The 18881-nt window shown below is 41.2% G+C and overlaps 1 protein-coding gene across 2 annotated transcripts in view; it reads left to right on the top strand.

The window, feature by feature from the left end:
* Tk (Tachykinin) overlaps positions 1 to 18042 on the top strand; it is a 1255732-nt gene extending 1237690 nt beyond the window's left edge. For both annotated transcript variants that reach the window (XM_067142375.2, XM_067142377.2), the window contains one exon: positions 17804 to 18042. In XM_067142375.2, coding sequence (XP_066998476.2) covers positions 17804 to 17871 — 68 coding nt within the window. In that variant the 3' untranslated portion in view covers positions 17872 to 18042. The remainder of the gene's footprint in view (positions 1 to 17803) is intronic.
* Positions 18043 to 18881: the final 839 nt, after the last annotated feature.

Raw genomic sequence — 18881 nt, 5'->3', positions numbered from 1 at the left:
GCTATTGGTTTTACGCCCCACTAACTATTTTCTTGACGGTTTTCGGAGACGCCGAGGTGCCGGAATTTGTCCCACAGGAGTTCGTTTACGTGCCAGTAATTCCACCGACAAGAGGCTGACGTAATTAAGCACCTTCAAATTCCACCGGACTGAGCCAGGAACGAAACTACCAAGTTGGGGTCGGAGGCCAGGACCTCCACCAACTGAGCCACTCAGCCCGGCGTACATGAAGTAAGATAAAACTTTGTAGCGAGTGTTTAGGGCCACATGCCCTTCCTGACGCCAGTCTCATCAGAGGTGTTAATGAGATGAAATTAACGTGATAGGCCTACATGATAGTATGAAGGGAGAGGGTAAATTAAGTGCCGGCACATTGCCCACTCCGTCAGCTAAAGGTTCCCCGTGCTCATCCGACGTACGAATCACCTTACTCCATATGAGCATTGCGGGGAGGTTTGGAATTTAATCCAGACTTTTGGCAAGCAATCTAGTGATTAGAAATTGTATGCCACCATCTCTCCTACCCTGCCGGCCAATGTTTTGGTGGTAAATTATTTTTCGTCCTACGGGACTCGAACCGGCTAACCACGGTGTCAGGCCATATACACTTCACGCTTTAACACTCATGGCCGCCAGGCCGTATGTTCTGTTCCTGTGTGTTTCCCGTGATTAATGTATTATGTCGAACTGTAGAAAATGTCCGACTCCTTGGCTGAATGGTCAGTGTTGAGGCCTTCAGTTCAAAGGGACTTGGATTCCATTCTCGGCCAGATCAGGGATTTTTTGTTAGTGGCTTTACGTCAAACCGACACAGATAGGTCTTATGGCGACGATGGGATAGGAAAGGCCTAGGAGCTGGAAGGAAGCGGCCGTGGCCTTAATTAAGGTACATCCCCAGCATTTGACTGTTGTGAAAATGGCAAACAACGGAAAACCATCTTCAGGGCTGCCGACAGTGGGATTCGAACCCGCTATCTCCCGGATGCGCCTCTAACCGCACGGCTAACTCGCCCGGTGGTCAGGGATTTTAATCACATCCGATTAATACTTCTGGCTCGGGAACTGGGTGTTTGTGTTTGTCCTAACGCTTTCTTCTTCATATTCAGACAACATACTATACTACCAATCACCACAGAAACACCTACTAGTGACTACATCCCGCCATATATTGTTAGCGTCAGGAAGGGCATCCTTCCATTAAACAGGGCCAAATCCACACGTGCAACACTCTGCGCACCCGCCAACCCACAGAGTGGAGAAAGGCTGTAGAAGACGAGGAATAAGTAGAGTTGTAGAAAATGAGCTCTACATGGAAAAATCACCAGGGGGGACGGCACGGCCTGTCAGTAAGGTAGTTATAAGGATGGCGCTCACATGTGGATATGTGAGCGCCCATGTGAGCGTCTACATTGTAGACTTAGTTTGTTTTTGTTTTGCGTCCACATGGTAGATTTAGTTCATATTTTTTACCTTTTTCTCTTTGTAATGGGAACATGTATTTGGGCCGAAAGCCTGTAATGTTCTTCAATAAATACTATACTATACTTTTTACATGGAAAAAAGCGTTCTTGGGCCATGTTCTTATAACATACGTTCTTCTTCCATGTGTGAGTAATGTGTCCTGAATGTTTGGCCGTACTTTATCGGTACACTCTGTATATCAGTCTTTATACACGAACGTTCGTACAGCCATGAGAATGGGTCTCCGGCCAATATCATTGTATAGCAATCTTTACGCGACCAACTTTCGCGCAAGTATTACTGTAGATCTGCCGTCTGTTCACTTACTGTATCAAAACACGTTCTCCATTACGCTCACGCTTCTCTCTAGCACTCTGAACAGCAAAGTTAACAAAAGCTCCATCCGCTACTTCACTAACTTACTCGCTAACACTGACAAACATTGTTATCTTTTTGAAGCCACAAGGGTAAGTTCTATTGATTTGAAAGGTGAGGCTCTCTTCCTTGATGGGCATCTATATAGCTTGCTTTGATATCAAAGTATATAAATAGGCTTCACTTTAGAAGATGTTGCTGATTCAATCGAGAGGTTTTGGCGGGGTGCGAAATCGCGGGGGAGGAAGGGAGGGATTTCCCCCCACGGACAATTTTATCTCAAAGGTCCCCCCCCCCCACTAAAATTGCCCGGGGGGATTCTTTCATTATAAAATTATGAGGAAAATGTAGAGCACATATAATTTATGACTGAAACTAATGATTTTTACTGTACATACTTTTATGAAAACATCAGCAATAATTCAAGTGACTGCCAGACCTTCAGCAATAAAACAACGCAGCAGTGACAATCCGGACCTGCAGCCTATTATTCATGTTTCACTCTGACAAGACCATCTGAAACCCGGAAAAAAATATAAATTACTTGAAGCTCTCCTCCTTTGTCATTTCCGTAAGTAGCTCGAGCTTACCACTCCTGTACTTCTTGGAGAGAGTGTGCTTCCGATAAGTAGCCAATAGGACACTATTCACTTAAGCAGTGTACAAACCGACACATTTTTTTCAGTCAAAACTTAGCCCTGATAGAGGAAGGTTCCACTAATAAAGCAATAAATCAGGACAAATCGCGCCTCGTCTGGCCTTTCGTAACAAAGCGACAGTCTCTCAAAACTTCTCAGCTGATTGGAATAATGTTCTCGTTATATCAACAAAATTCAGACAAAAAGATCTACAATTTACATTTGTCTGGGGGAGGGGGTAATTAAATTACAGGAGAATATCCCCCCCCCCGCGAAATACTGTCTGAAATAAACACTAGTAGTTAAGCCCTATGTCCCTTCCCCCCCCCCCCTCCACCATTTATTTCTGATTTCGCACCCTGGGTTTTGGACATCACGGTCACCAGCCTCATGGTCTGTGCATGCGAAGTCTGTCTGAAAACTTGTGGTACATATGCTGATGTTTGTATTTGTTATTAACTGGGGCTTGAATAGGGAATCTATGGTCAACCAGGACATTCGTGGAGAAACCACAGAAAAACCACCTCTGGAATAACCGATTGTGAGGTTTTTTACTCTTTTTCTTTTCTTACTTGTCCTTGCGAGGCTGGGCGCACAGCTTTCCAGTTACTCAGGCCAATCCTTGAATGTTGCTTACATCATCACTCCATAGACTGGTCTGATATAGCCCTTAACGTAATCCTTCTGATCATTTTCCAAATATTCCACACTGCATTTGCTTTAATTCTTTTTCATATTCACATCTTGGCTTATTCGTACATTCTTACTCCTTATACTTTTTCCCAAAACCAACATAACAAGACCTGAGTGCCTAAAGATGTCTTTTCGTCGCCATAAGACGGTGCGACGTAAAGCAAATAGCAAAAAAAAAAATGTCTTCTGTCAATATATTTCTTCTTTCTTAGTCTGTTTACCCTCCAGGGTTGACTTTTCCCTCGGACTCAGAGTGGGATCCCACCTCTACCACCCCAAGTGCAGTGAATGCAATTTGAGTACACAATAACCTCGTTTATCCGGCCCTCATTAATCCGGATCTCCGGTTTATCCGGATCGAAAATAATATATATTTTTACTTGTACAGTATTTCTTTTACGGGGTCGACTGTTCTTGAATGTCTTTTCCGCAAAGGATAGTTAAGGACAGGAATTGGAGAAGTAATTCGGCCACGGTCTATTAAAGGTACCGTCCCGACATTTTCCTGGAATTGAGAATGGGAAACCGTGGACTCTTCTGAGTTCCTTGACACATTTCCCGGATGCACGGACGTAGATGAGAACGACGTAAAGGACTGGTTGAAAAATGACTATAATTCAGGCTACGGCATAATGACAGATGAATGTTCCACGGCAGGTAATAACGAGAGTGTTGGTGAATTCGAAAATGAAGCCGGCGCTCCATCAGAAGAAACAACGACTCGCCGGGCTGAGTGGCTCAGACGGTTAAGGCGCTGGTATTCTAACCCCAACTTGGCAGGTTCGACCCTGGCTCAGTCCGATGGTATTTGAAGGTACTCAAATACGACAGCCCCGTGTCGGTAGATTTACTGGCACATAAAAGAACTCCTGAGGGACTAAATTCCGGCACCTCGGCGTCTCCGAAAACCTTAAAAAATAGTTAGTGGGACGTAAAGCAAATAACATTATTAAAAAACAATGACTCATGGAGATGCAACAATGCAGCTAGACAAACTGATGGCCTATTTAGAATCCCAGACTGAAAGCACACCGGCAGAAGTGATGTTAGTAAAACGTCTTCATAGTCGTGCTGAGCGCAAACGCTACACAAATGTAAAACAGAAAAACTCACACATTATTTTAGTGCATAAAACAGAGTCGTAAATGTAACAAAAATGTTCTTGTATTTTTGTGCACAACTCATCTGTATTTGTCTTTTGTTTTTTAGTTTTCCGGATAATCCGGATTTTCGATAATTCGAAACAGTTTCGGTCCCACTTAATCGGGTTAAACGAGGTTATTGTGTACTATCTCCCGTTGCGTTTTCATCAGCAGGCGGCCTCTCCTGCTATCCCTCTTGTGAGGGGATGGGGAGATTGGAGAGAATAGGCAAGGAAGAAGAAAGGAAGCGGCTGTGGGATTAATTTAGGTACCATCCCGCCACTGGAGAAGAAGTGGGAAAACCACTTGGCGGATGGCAGAGGTGGGAATCGAACCCACATCAACAGAGTTGACCTTCCTAGGCTGAGTGGACCTCGTTTCAGCCCTCGTACCACTTTTCAAATTTTGAGCGAGAGCCGGGAATCAAACCCAGGCTTCCGGGGGTGACAGTTAAACACACTAACAACTACACAAGGGAGGCGGACATTTATATCTCTTATCCTGGTTAAATATCACAAAAAGTTTCTCATCTCACAAATTTGATTCAGGACAATTAATTTGTAATCTTATTTATCCGTTCCATCTTCAGCATATGGGTAGGTGTTTAGAGTCTTCGGTCCTCGGGCAAATGGGTTCGATTCCCGACCGGGTCGAGATATTTTAACCTTAATCTTAGAAGACAATGAGACTGGATGTTAGTGCCACCTCCGACATATCTGCAGCTCACAGACCCCACACACAACCATACAAATACGCAGTTTGCTATACACTGCAGATGCCACCCACCTTCGCCGGAGGGTCTTCCTTACAGGGGTTGCGCCAGGCTAGCAACAGCCACACGAAGTTGTTATTATACCATCAACATTCTTTGATAACACCGAATTTAGGAGGAATCGAAATTTTCTTTCTGCTCCAGTTATTGCCTTCGACTTTCACACAAATAAACAATGCAAATTTTCATGCCTGAATGAGTAAACGTCCTTTCTTAAAAAAGCCGTCCTCGCTTGGTTTAGTCTGCACGTTATTTTCTCCTAACTTCTGCCATGATTACTTATTGTGCTATTTAGTATTCATCTATTTAATTTAACTCCTCAATTCCTAATCTGATATCTCCCGCATTACCTGATTTTCATTTGGCTGCACCCCATTACTTTGGTTTTGAAATGTATTTTCACTGGCCTCAGCCGGGAATCAAGCCCACTATCTACGAAAGAGAACATCAACAACCAAGCGACAGGGCCACTAACGTCGGCACCAACTATAAATTCCAGTAGGAAACTACAGTGCTACCACTAGACTACGTGGACGGCTCGCCTCTTGAGCTCAGTTGTGAGATAAGCTTTAACATTTTACGGTAGCATATGGTGAGAAGAATGAATACAGGCCATTGTAACAGATGATGCTGTCCATCCGAGGCGATGAATGGGTCCTCAGTTAGGTTGGAAGGACGTGAGTTCGATTTCCAGGAGGAAGTCGAAATATTTAGAAACGAGACTTCTACATCTGGGGCAGCATAAGGCCCTGGAATTCACTCAGCCTACACCAAAAATGAGAACCAGGGTAATTCCTCGGGACAAAAAATGAAATGTCGTATGGCTTTTAGTGCCGGGATATCCCAGGACGGGTTCGGCTCGCCAGGTGCAGGTCTTTCTATTTGACTCCCGTAGGCGACCTGCGCGTCGTGATGAGGATGAAATGATGATGAAGACAACACATATACCCAGCCCCCGTGCCATTGGAATTAACCAATTAAGGTTAAAATCCCCGACCCGGCCGGGAATCGAACCCGGGACCCTCTGAACCGAAGGCCAGTACGCTGACCGTTCAGCCAACGAGTCGGACTCCTCGGGACAAAGGCATAGACATAACCGCTCTACCCTCTTAGCGATGAGTTTACGGATAGTGGAATCAATTACCTTCTTCATCTCCTGATGCGTTCGTAGCCTGTGTGGAGAAGGCTTTGATCTGCATTGTAACAGATATATTAGGGGAAATTACGTAACGATTATCTTATAGTGAATGATCTGAAACTTTCTCATCGTCCCCATGGCATGCGGGTAATTCAGCCATTTGTCAAAATTAATACCGTAAGTCAGCCCACTCCAAGAGCGCATCCCCGGGCTCTCAGGGCTGATAACCAACCCCGAAAGAAAGAGATCGCCATTTGGACAAGAAAAACCTCTATGTGATAATATTTCAGCTTAGGACTGTTTCCAGAAAGTTGCGTCATCTAAGGTCAGTATAGCATAAACTACTGTATTTCGACGAATTTTCTTTCTAAGTGATGCATGTGATGCGGATCAGTATTTCTTACCTCAAGATTGTCACATAACGATGGCTCTCTTTTAAAACCTCGTATGTCCCCATGCCTACCCATTACATTCCTTAAGACTGGTCACGCCTCCCAGCCACATATTTATATGCAGTCCGTCAGAATAACTTTCGTTGTGTTCATTTTCCTATGCCGATGTGTAAAGGAAAATGAACCTTAAATATATTATACTGTAGGAGTGCGTAAATTCGCCATGTAAACAGCGTCCCTACAATACGGAATGGAAAGGTCCACTTTCCTTTACACTTCCGCATAGGAAAATGAACACAACGAAAATTATTCTGATGGACTGCATATAAATATGTGGCCAAGAGGCGTGACCAGTCTTAAGGAATATGTTGGGCGGGAAGAGCTTTGGGACAAAGGAGGTTTTAAAAGAAAGCCATTGAGCATTCGTCTGTAATTGAAAGGAGAATGTCATGAAATACTACTTCTAGGATGGTCGTCAATGGGTTCCTAAATCACTATCGTTGCTTAGATCGTCCCTTGATTTCTTTCCGATTACTTCCAGGGATTATCAGTTGGGAACAGAAAATTTTAAAGTACAAATATTTCACTTAAAAATCGTATCATTCACTCGAGGAAATTAACAACTAAACTACAAACATTTGATACCAAGAAAAAAAAAGAAAACAATTTGTTACATCCCCAGGAGGATCATTTTCTCCTCCAAATGTAGGTCAATTAGTAATTTTAATTTAACTTTATTTTATTTTATTTTATTTTAAATTAGTTTAAATTTTCAGTAAATGTCATGACACATGCTATCAGTGCACGACAGAAAGTACTTAAATTATATTTAGCTTCGAAAATTGGGAACGGTCGCTAGTTTAATAAAGGTTCCTTCTGCGCCTAAAATATTCTGCTATAAAGTAAATTTCAACTCACCTACAACGACATGAAGGATTTGGAGAGACCTAAAAACACTCATCGGGAATGGAAATAGGACTTGCCCACTGTCTCCTCACATGAAAACGACGATCCCGCACCTTAAAATTACTCAACTCAGTTTTCAATATTTTACAATATTTCTTTCCAGGAACATGTCCCATGGCGACGATTGGATGGCACAGGATAGGGCTAAAACTGAGAAGGAGGTGGCTGTGGCGTTAATTATTGTACAGATCTACAAGCTGCTCAGTGAGCAGAAAACGCATCATCTCGGCGATTACATTGATTAATTTTACTAAGATTCTCACGAAACACGCAATGTGCCTCCTTTCACACCTACTTACTCCACACAAATCTCGCACAGAAAGGTATTATTCCGTCACCAGCTGGGAATTATGCAGTTGAATTCTTTCCTCACCAGCTAACCTGTACTCTTCTCCTGTTCCTTTTGCTATCTGTCAGAGAGAGAGAAAGATTGCATTTGTGTACGTCAAGCCCACTGAAGTTTAACTCTTAAAGCAGCGCATACGAAATCAGGAAACTAACGTATTATGTTCCACGATATGAAAGAGAAATGACAGCGTAATGAATGGCATAACAGAAATTATAGTCCTTTGGTTTATTCCATGTGAACCAAGAAAAAGAATGTTTGATCTTATGCCGATGACGGGATTGAGTAAGATAGGGGTAGGAATGGGAAGGAACTAACTATGGCTTTAATTAATATATAGCCGCAGCATTTGCCTGGTGTGAAAATGGGAAACCAGGAAATCCATCTTCAAGGCTTCCGACAATGGGGTTCAAACCCTTAATTAAGGCCACGGTCGCTTCCTCCCCACTCCTAGCCCTTTCCTACCCTATCGTCGCCGTAAGACCTATTTGTGTCGGTGCGAAGTAAATCAAAATTGTAAAAAAAGAGCAGTTTTACCAATTTTTAATAAAATCTCTCTAAAGTGTCGATTAGTTAATCTGGATCTGAAAATGTATTTTCACAAAAGTCATTTTCACACTTATATGTCGACCACAACATTCTCAGTACGTATTTCCAAAACCTGCGACAATTAGGGTATGAATCTCTATCAAGAGAGAGCCAAAAGTACCGCTCAATTTTCTCTGTCCTTTCTTCTGTCATCTGCAACTGTAGCATTTCCATCCGTAATTCTGCTGTGTCAAAGTTCCATAATTTAGTTGCTTTGGTACACCATTCTCCTCAAGAATCACTGGGAAAGGGTTTCATTACAGTCTGAAAAATATCTTCCAATTTGCTGCACTGCATGAATCATTCATCAAATCCTCTCTTTAGCTGGTACAAAAGGTGTAACAAATTTCGCAACAAACTTTCGTTACACGATGCCAAACGAAGTTTGGGAGAATGAATTCTTTCCTTCTTCAAACCTGGAATAAAGTGATCTAAGTTAGCTCGAAAGAGTCATACAGCATCAAGTACTTTATGCACCAATTTTCCTGGTCACTGTTAAATATTGGTAACATTGCTGAAATGGTAAAAATCACTCAAGAAAGCAACCAGCTGAACTGTTTCTTCGTCGTCGAGGAAGTTCATATTTGACATTTCTGGTTAATGCCTTTAACGTCACACCCGTTGAGAAAAAGTCTGATTTCGTTTTCCGGTTCAAGGAAACTGGAAAGCAGGTCCCCTTTGCAAAGCTAGCGAACGTTATTGTAGAGCAAAAAAACTGTGTGTAAAGCACCAAGCTCCTCGAGGTAGGTTCTGAAACGTTTGTGTGTCAATGATGATCTCTCACGTAAATCATTAACCATATGAGTGGCTGTATTGGAAACATCAGACAACTCCAGCTGCACAATGTGGTTTGGTGCAAAAACGACTTTACAATTTAATCTCGAATATTGTGTACCAGACCACTATGACCTCCCACGAAGCTACGAGCACCTTATGCTGTAGACTTTCCCATTACATACCATTCTCAGATGTAATGGCGCATTCTGTGCAACGTCTTCCGCTCGACTGAGTTCATTTGCCTTGAAGTTAAAAAATTATTCCAAAATTCGAACACCATTAAAGAAAGGAACATATAACAGAGTTGAACACATTCAGTCCTATCTGAAGATTCATTAGAGCCACAGAGTACACTGAGGTATTGCTCGTTTCCTGCTTGAGTTTAGTACGAACAGAACAATTCTACCCTGTGCACATTTGTAGCAGCAGACAGGGTATACGTTTCATGAGATGAATCTCTTTCGCATCGCTTCGAAATGACGTTCTGATCGTTTCAACAAGACACTCGTTCACACTTTCTGAGTTGAAAAAAATAACGTTTGCCCTGCCTAAACTCTTTTACAGATGCCTGTGTTACTTTCTCATGTTCTGTGGTAACTCGTCTCATGTATCTTTGACCGGCCTCTAATAAAGCTTTCAACTGTTTAACCATCCGGTTTCTTTCATCACCGGCAAGTGATTGATCGTAACTGAACAACTTACTGTTGAAATATCGCTTTAAATTCCCTCTCTTAATCAAAACAACTGCTTGATAACATATTAAACATGTAGGTTATGTGTCTGTACGATTCGGCAAAACGAATAAGAATTTCAGTTCCCAGTCAGGCTTGAAGATGTGACTTTCAGAATTCACCTTACGTCTCTTGTAATCACTCATGACGCAAAAGCTCACTGAAATAATTCAACACTTACACTGACGTACAAGCCACGGGTTATTTTTTTAATTTTTGTGCGGATCAAGCAGCAGCTAACCCCTACCTGAGGCTGGGAATAGGTCACAGACCAGAGATATATCTAAATAAACACTCACTGCCAATTGTAGAGCAAACAGGAAACCTGTTCATTTTCATATCTTCAAAACTCGGTACTTTATCCGGCTCCATGCTTCAATGGTTGCGTGCTTGCCTTTTGTCACAAGGGTCCCGGGTTCGATTCCCGGCAGCGTCGGGAATTTTAACCATAATTGGTTAATTCCTCTGGCACGGGGGCTGGGTGTATGTGTGGTCTTCATCATAATTTCATCCTCATCACGACGAGCAAGTCGCCTACGGGGGTCAAATAGAAAGACCTGCATCTGGCGAGCCGAACTTGTCCTCGGACACTCCCGGCACTAGAAGCTATACGCCATTTTATTTTGGCATTGCCATTCGTGGAGCTTTAGGCCAGGGAATGTTTAAGTCGTACATTACTAACTAAAATATTTTTAGTGTTTCTAATTGTAACTTTTCCCCTTTCTTTCTTACTCTTGATATCGTGTAAACCGAACAGGTCCAGGAAAAAAGGCATCGAGGTCCGAATTCAGACCGAAGTCCGCCATTTGCAGATAGAGGGTAATAATTATAAAGCAATGCAAGTAAATGAAAAATTGAATTAATTGTCTGTTTATCAAAATTAAGGTTTCTAGAAGGAAACCATAATTTAGTTTCATAGATTGCAAATGTTAAAAACTTTTAAGCTCTTTAATATTTTCCAATCGTGAAATTACCAGCGTATCGCCCCAGTGTAGCAGTGAGCTCATCAGTTGGATTGCTACACCTTTCCAAGAGGCTTGCAATGGTGTCTCAACAGCGCACTAGCCGCCAGCATCTTGGAAATGCTGCAAATATGTCTGTTTTTCTTTGTGTATTTCTTGGTAACAAGATTACGGACATGATGACAAAGACCCTCCGCTTGAGATAGAAAGACCAAGCCAAAGAAAGTGGATTAGGACCGAGCTTGCCTAGCCCCAAAATTACAGTATGATTTTTAAGCTGTAGCCGCTGGATCTTGGCAGTGTTCAGGCAGCTCTCCTTGTGATGGCTCAGAGCGTTCAGTAAGAGAAGGTTTTGCGTACATCCCTGATCTACACAGAGTGAGTCGTAATTTAAGCGTAAATATGAACAGCGGATGTACGAGACCTTTTCGTACTGCAATCTGCAGGTAGATAGTTGATGAATGCGCTTCGTATAACAGGGTCTACACTCGGCAATGTACATATCGATGGCTTACTTCTAAAAACCTCGTATGTCCCAACGCTCTTCCTACCCATTATATACCTTAAGGCTGATCACGCCTCCCAGCCACATGTGGATATGCAGTCCATCAGAACAATCTTCACTGTGTTCATTTTCCTATGCTGGTGTGTAAAGGAAAATGTACCTTACCATACCGTATAACAGGGATGTTGTTTTCATCACGTATTTACCCACTCCTACAGCATAAAGCATTTAAGGTTCATTTTCCTTCACATATTAGCATAGGAAAATGAACTCAACGATAATTGTTCTGATGGGCTGCGTATAAATATGTGTCTGGGAGGCGTGACCAGTCATAAGGAAAATAATGGATACGAACAGCATTAGGAGATAGGAGGTTTTAGAAGTAAGCCAGCGATATGTTGTATTAATTGTACATCTTTCTGTAAGTGATAGGAGTTTTTTAAACTTTACCCTACATTTTCTCCATATTTCACAAATAACAGTTGGCCCACTAGGTTCTGAATTCTTCACTTAGAAAGAGCAAAAATAATAAATGATCAATTTTAAGAGCACGAGTGCCTTATATGAGACAAAAGCTGAACACAACACATGGGAACAAAATTTTGAAGAAATAAAGTGCAGAAAGTGAGGAGGAGAACTTCGATGAAGAAGACTGCTTTCTAACCTTCCAGGGTGTGAAAACACCAGCGAGATGGACATCGTGGAGTGATTAAAAGGTAATGAAAAGCTGGAGTTTACAAATGCCGCTATCATAGAAATGATGAGTGAACCAACATTGTGTAAAATTGACGAGGATATGACAGATACTGTAGCGCTGATGAGTCATCGTGAGAGGCACTCTGCACTAGAGGCAGCAATGCGTTATGTCGTAAAACAGACTGAGGTGACCCCAATGGACAACCCACTGTTAAGACGGTGGCGTGGAATTGCTGGCCTCAGAATTACAGTACGTTCTTTTAAATTGCCGTCACTGGATCTTGGCAGTGTTCACCCAGCCAGTCTTATGATGGCTCCGAGCTTTCAACAAGGGCAGGTTTTGCGTACATCCCTGCTCTACACAGAGTGAGTCTCTTCTCTATGATGCAATTCGTTAAAATAGAAGACACTTCACAATTTTTTAAACTGTAATGAAATGTGTGTTTTTATCACTACTGAAATAAGCCCTACAACTAACTTAAGCATTTTTACTTCAAAACGCATATGACAATTTCTTTTAGTGTAAGGAAATCTACGTATTTTTGTTTCCAGATGAGCTCTATAGGGAAACTGAAGTAATAGATGGTATTAGTGATCATGAAGCTGTTTTTGTGGTAGTTAAAAATAAATGTGATAGAAAGGAAGGTCTTAAAAGTAGGACTGTTAGGCAGTACCACATGGCTGATAAAGCAGGCATGAGGCAGTTTCTAAAAAGTAGCTATGATCGGTGGAAAACGGTAAATATAAATGTAAACAGACTCTGGGATGGGTTTAAAGAAATTGTTGAGGAATGCGAAAACAGGTTTGTACCATTAAGGGTGGTAAGGAATCGTAAAGACCCACCTTATTATAATAGAGAAATAAAGAGACTAAGAAGGAGGTGCAGACTGGAAAGAAATAGAGTTAGAAATGGCTGTGGAAGTAAGGAGAAATTGAAGGAACTTACTAGAAAATTGAATCTAGCAAAGAAGGCAGCTAAGGATAATATGATGGCAAGCATAATTGGCAGTCATACAAATTTTAGTGAAAAATGGAAGGGTATGTATAGGTATTTTAAGGCAGAAACAGGTTCCAAGAGGGACATTCCAGGAATAATTAATGAACAAGGGGAGTGTGTATGTGAGGATCTTCAAAAGGCAGAAGTATTCAGTCAGCAGTATGTAAAGATTGTTGGTTACAAGGATAATGTCGAGATAGAGGAGGAGACTAAGGCCAAAGAAGTAATAAAATTTACATATGATAACAATGACATTTACAATAAGATACAAAAGTTAAAAACTAGAAAAGCGACTGGAATTGATCAGATTTCTGGGGATATACTAAAGACAATGGGTTGGGATATAGTACCATATCTGAAGTACTTATTTGATTATTGTTTGGTCAGAGGAGCTATACCAGATGAATGGAGAGTTGCTATAGTTGCCCCTGTGTATAAAGGAAAGGGTGATAGACATAAAGCTGAAAATTACAGGCCAGTAAGTTTGACATGCATTGTATGTAAGCTTTGGGAAGGCATTCTTTCTGATTATATTAGACATGTTTGTGAAATTAATAACTGGTTCGATAGAAGGCAATTCGCTTTTAGGAAAGGTTATTCCACTGAAGCTCAACTTGTAGGATTCCAGCAAGATATAGCAGATATCTTGGATTCAGGAGGTCAAATGGACTGTATCGCGATTGACCTGTCTAAAGCATTTGATAGGGTGGATCATGGGAGACTACTGGCAAAAATGAGTGCAATTGGACTAGACAAAAGAGTGACTGAATGGGTTGCTATATTTCTAGAAAATAGATCTCAGAGAATTAGAGTAGGTGAAGCTTTATCTGACCCTGTAATAATTAAGAGGGGAATTCCTCAAGGCAGTATTATCGAACCTTTATGTTTTCTTATATATATAAATGATATGAGTAAAGGAGTGGAATCGGAGGTAAGGCTTTTTGCGGATGATGTTATTCTCTATAGAGTGATAAATAAGTTACAAGATTGTGAGCAACTGCAACGTGACCTCGAAAATGTTGTGAGATGGACAGCAGGCAATGGTATGTTGATAAACGGGGTTAAAAGTCAGGTTGTGAGTTTTACAAGTAGGAAAAGTCCTCTCAGTTTTAATTACTGCGTTGATGGGGTGAAAGTTCCTTTTGGGGATCATTGTAAGTATCTAGGTGTTAATATAAGGAAAGATCTTCATTGGGGTAATCACATAAATGGGATTGTAAATAAAGGGTACAGATCTCTGCACATGGTTATGAGGGTGTTTAGGGGTTGTAGTAAGGATGTAAAGGAGAGGGCATATAAGTCTCTGGTAAGACCCCAACTAGAGTATGGTTCCAGTGTATGGGACCCTCACCAGGATTACCTGATTCAAGAACTGGAAAAAATCCAAAGAAAAGCAGCTCGATTTGTTCTGGGCGATTTCCGACAAAAGAGTAGCGTTACAAAAATGTTGCAATGTTTGGGTTGGGAAGAATTGAGAGAAAGAAGAAGAGCTGCTCGACTAAGTGGTATGTTCCGGGCTGTCAGCGGAGAGATGGCGTGGAATGACATTAGTAGACGAATAAGTTTGAATGGCGTTTATAAAAGTAGGAAAGATCACAATATGAAGATAAAGTTGGAATTCAAGAGGACAAACTGGGGCAAATATTCATTTATAGGAAGGGGAGTTAGGGATTGGAATAACTTACCAAGAGAGATGTTCAATAAATTTCCAATTTCTTTGAAATCATTTAGGAAAAGGCTAGGAAAACAACAAATAGGGAATCTGCCACCTGGGCGACTGCCCTAAATGCAGATCAGTATTGATTGATTGATTGATTCTAAACTACTATCTTGTAATGTTGAACAAGGCTAGTAAAGCAACCGATAGGAAATATGCCACCTGGGCGGCAGTCCCTAAATGCAGATCAGGAGTGATTGATTGATACCTAAAGTTTGCATGTACATAGGTTTTTTGTGTGACATCGTAAGGATGAAAAGGAGTGGGCATATCTGTCTCTGGTAAGACCCCACGTAGAGTATGGTTTCAGTGTATGGGACCTTTACCAAGATCACTTGATTCAAGAACTGGAAAGAATCGAAAGAAAAGCAGCTCGATTTTTCTGGGCGATTTCCGACAAAAGAGTAGCATTACGAAAATGTTGCAACGTTTGGGCTGGGAAGGCTGGGGGGAAAGGAGATGAGCTGCTCGACTAAGTGGTATGTTCCTAGCTGTCAATGGAGAGATGGCGTGGAATGACATTAGTAGACGAATAAGTTTGAGTGATGTCTTTAAAAGTAGGAAGGAGCACAATATGTAGATGACGTTGGAATTCAAGAGGGAAAATTGGGGCAAATATTTGTTTATAGGAAGGGGAGTTGGGGATTTGAATAACTTACCAGGGGAGGTGTTTAATACATTTGCAATGTAATGGCAATAATTTAAGAACAGGCTAGGAAAACAACAGATAGGGATTCTGCCACCTTGGCGACTGCCCTAAATGCAGGTCAGTAATGATTGATTGATATCTAAAGTTTTCATGTAAATAGGTTTCCTAATGCGACTTCGTAAGTCGGAGTTTTCCTATAGCTCAAGTAATCTCGGTCCTATCTACCTCAGATTACTGAGACTATACTGTACTTAAATGGAAGAAGTGTGGTACTAAATGGGGCCACAGAGCTGGTAGAATTATAGAGGCGTTTAGTTAATTCACAGATATTTGTTGAAAATTGCTTCTTGGAAATGGTGAAATTCCTTAAAACAGAAGACACTAAACAACTTTTTGAAGCTTAATGAATTGTGTGTTCTTGTTTTTGTATGTTCAGTCCTCAGCCCTAAGGCTGGTTGGATCCTCAAAAGCTCCGCCATCACCTGTCATAGATGGCCTAGGCATCACTGAAGAGGCGTACTGGGGAAATGAGGAGTGAGGTAGTTTCCCGTTGCTTTCCTCACCGATCCAGAAGTTGCTATTACATATCAGTCTGCCAAGCCCACTGAAATGCATGCATCAACCGACCCCATGTGCAACATTTTCACACCATTAATGGCAGGGACTGGCTGCATAAGAAATGGCATTACTAGCATCGCTCATACCTCAGTCACTTTCACATTATCAAAGCCAAGGATAAGAGTGGGACAGGTCAATGAAAGTAACAAAATTGCTCTAGCCTATACCAGAAGATATAGTGCACTCTAAACACTAGGTAGCGCCAGCATAGGCATTCTCACTTCTGAAATAGGCGCTACAATTAATTTAAGTTTCTCTATTTTCAAAACATATTTGACAATTTCTTTTAGTGTAAGGCATTCTGTATGTTTTGTTTTTTAAATTACTGTGTACTAATGTTGAACATATCCACGGCTTACTTCTAAAACCTCGTATGTCCCAACGCTCTTCCTACCCATTATATACCTTAAGGCTGATCACGCCTCCCAGCCACATGTGGATATGCAGTCCATCAGAACAATTTTCATTGTGCTCATTTTCCTATGCTGATGTGTAAAGGAAAATGTACCTTACCATACCGTATAGCAAGGATGTTGTTTTCATCACGTATTTACGCACTCCTACAGCATAATGCATTCAAGGTTCATTTTCCTTCACATATTAGCATAGGGAAATGAACTCAACGATAATTGTTCTGATGGGCTGCGTATAAATATGTGGCTGGGAGGTGTGATCAGTCATAAGGATAAGAATGGATAGGAACAGCATTAGGAGATACGAGGTTTTAGAAGTAAGCCATCGATATCTAAAAAATTGCATGTACATAAATTTCTCATATGATTTCGTAAGTCGGAGTTTTTCTGTTGTTCGAGGTAATCTCGGTCCTACGCACCTCGATTTACTGTGACTACAATATATTTAAATATAAACGGGGCCGCAGAACTAGTAGAATTGTAGGGGCGTTTATTTAATTCACAGATATTTGTTAATAATAATAATGTTATTGGCTTTACGTCCTACTAACCACTTTTTACCGTTTTTGAGATCCCCAGGTACCGGAATCTTGTCCCACAGGAGTTCTTTTACATGCCAGTAAATCTATCAACACGAGTCTGACGTATTTGAGCACATTCAAATACCAGCAGACTGAGCTAGGATCGAACCTGCCATGTCGGGCTCAGAAGGCCAGCGCATCAAACGAACGTCTGAGCCACTCATCCCGGCAGAGATGTGTTTATTGAACGCTGAAATTGATAACATTCTATATTATATAATGAAGATGTGCGTTGGAAGTGCTACTTATTCACCTTTATGGATTGTGCACACCTTCTCATTGTGTGAGGCCCTGACATGTGTACGTTCCTGGCCAATTGGAATTTTCATATTTTGTTTCATTTCGGGGATATTTGGGGTCGCAGAGTTGGGTGGGACACCCTGTATATGTAGCCCATGCATAAATGTATGTATGTACGATGAAACTATCGCTTGATGAGGAGAATTACTTGAAATAGCTTCTTACTTGAAATAGTTCATTCTTGTGGAGGTTTCTGGTTAGAATATTCATTTCTTCCCGTATGCTTTATTCAAGAAAGAGAAACATTTTACCTGTGTTGTCAGACAATGATTTGTAAATAGTTTCAAACAACCTGTAGATTTTCGGTTCTACTTCAGCTCATTGAGGTGTATGGTGTGTGTTCCAGACGCTCCAGCCGAGCAGACAGCCAACGCTGAAGACGCTCACGAGCCCCAGGCGTTGACCAGCCAATAAACAACACCCAATTGAAACAGGGTGCATTTCATTAACGTTCGTGTTTGTGATTCATTGGGAATTATTTCTGTATGTTCTAGTTAAGTAAGTATATTATTTGATAATTGAGATGTACTGATGTAATAAATATCTAGCATGTCTGAAGTTCACGTTCTATTACAATAAATATTTACCTCAAATAAATGCTTCCTAGTGAATATTTACCCAGCCAATGTAACACCTTCTTCTCCACTATCCCCTAACAATGTCATCTCCAGTAACATTTCAAAGTTGTTAGAATGTTATTTACAAGGGAACTGTTTAAATTGGACCTGATTTAAATGAATCTTGGGTTAGTAATCAATTAACATAATGCGGGTTAATATACAATTCCACGTATCTGTCAACCTCCCAACGACATATCGACGGCTTACTTCTAAAACCTCGTATGTCCCAACGCTCTTCCTACCCATTATATACCTTAAGGCTGATCACGCCTCCCAGCCACATGTGGATATGCAGTCCATCAGAACAATCTTCATTGTGTTCATTTTCCTATGCTGGTGTGTAAAGGAAAATGTACCTTACCATACCGTATAGCAGGGATGTTGTTTTCATCACGTATTTACGCACTCCTACAGCATAATGCATTCAAGGTTCATTTTCCTTCACATATCAGCATAGTAAAATGAACTCAACGATAATTGTTCTGATGGGCTGCGTATAAATACGTGGCTGGGAGGCGTGACCAGTCATAAGGAAAATAATGGATAGGAACAGCATTAGGAGATACGAAGTTTTAGAAGTAAGCCAACGATATGTACCTATATGTAGTCCATCATATTAATTTTCCTTGTGTTCATTTGTCTATGCTAATGTGTAAAGGAAAGTGGGCCTTACCATAGCGTATTGTAGGATGTTCTTTGCATGGTGAACTTACGCACTCCTACAGTATAATATATTTAAGGTTAATTTTCCTTTACACATTAGCACAGGAAAATGGACACAACGAAAATTATTCCGATGGACTG

The sequence above is a fragment of the Anabrus simplex genome, chromosome 2, assembly GCF_040414725.1.
Source record: "Anabrus simplex isolate iqAnaSimp1 chromosome 2, ASM4041472v1, whole genome shotgun sequence".
Taxonomy (NCBI): Eukaryota; Metazoa; Arthropoda; class Insecta; order Orthoptera; family Tettigoniidae; genus Anabrus; species Anabrus simplex.
The sequence above is the reverse complement of the archived record's forward strand: the minus strand, read 5'-3'. Positions and strand labels throughout refer to the sequence as shown.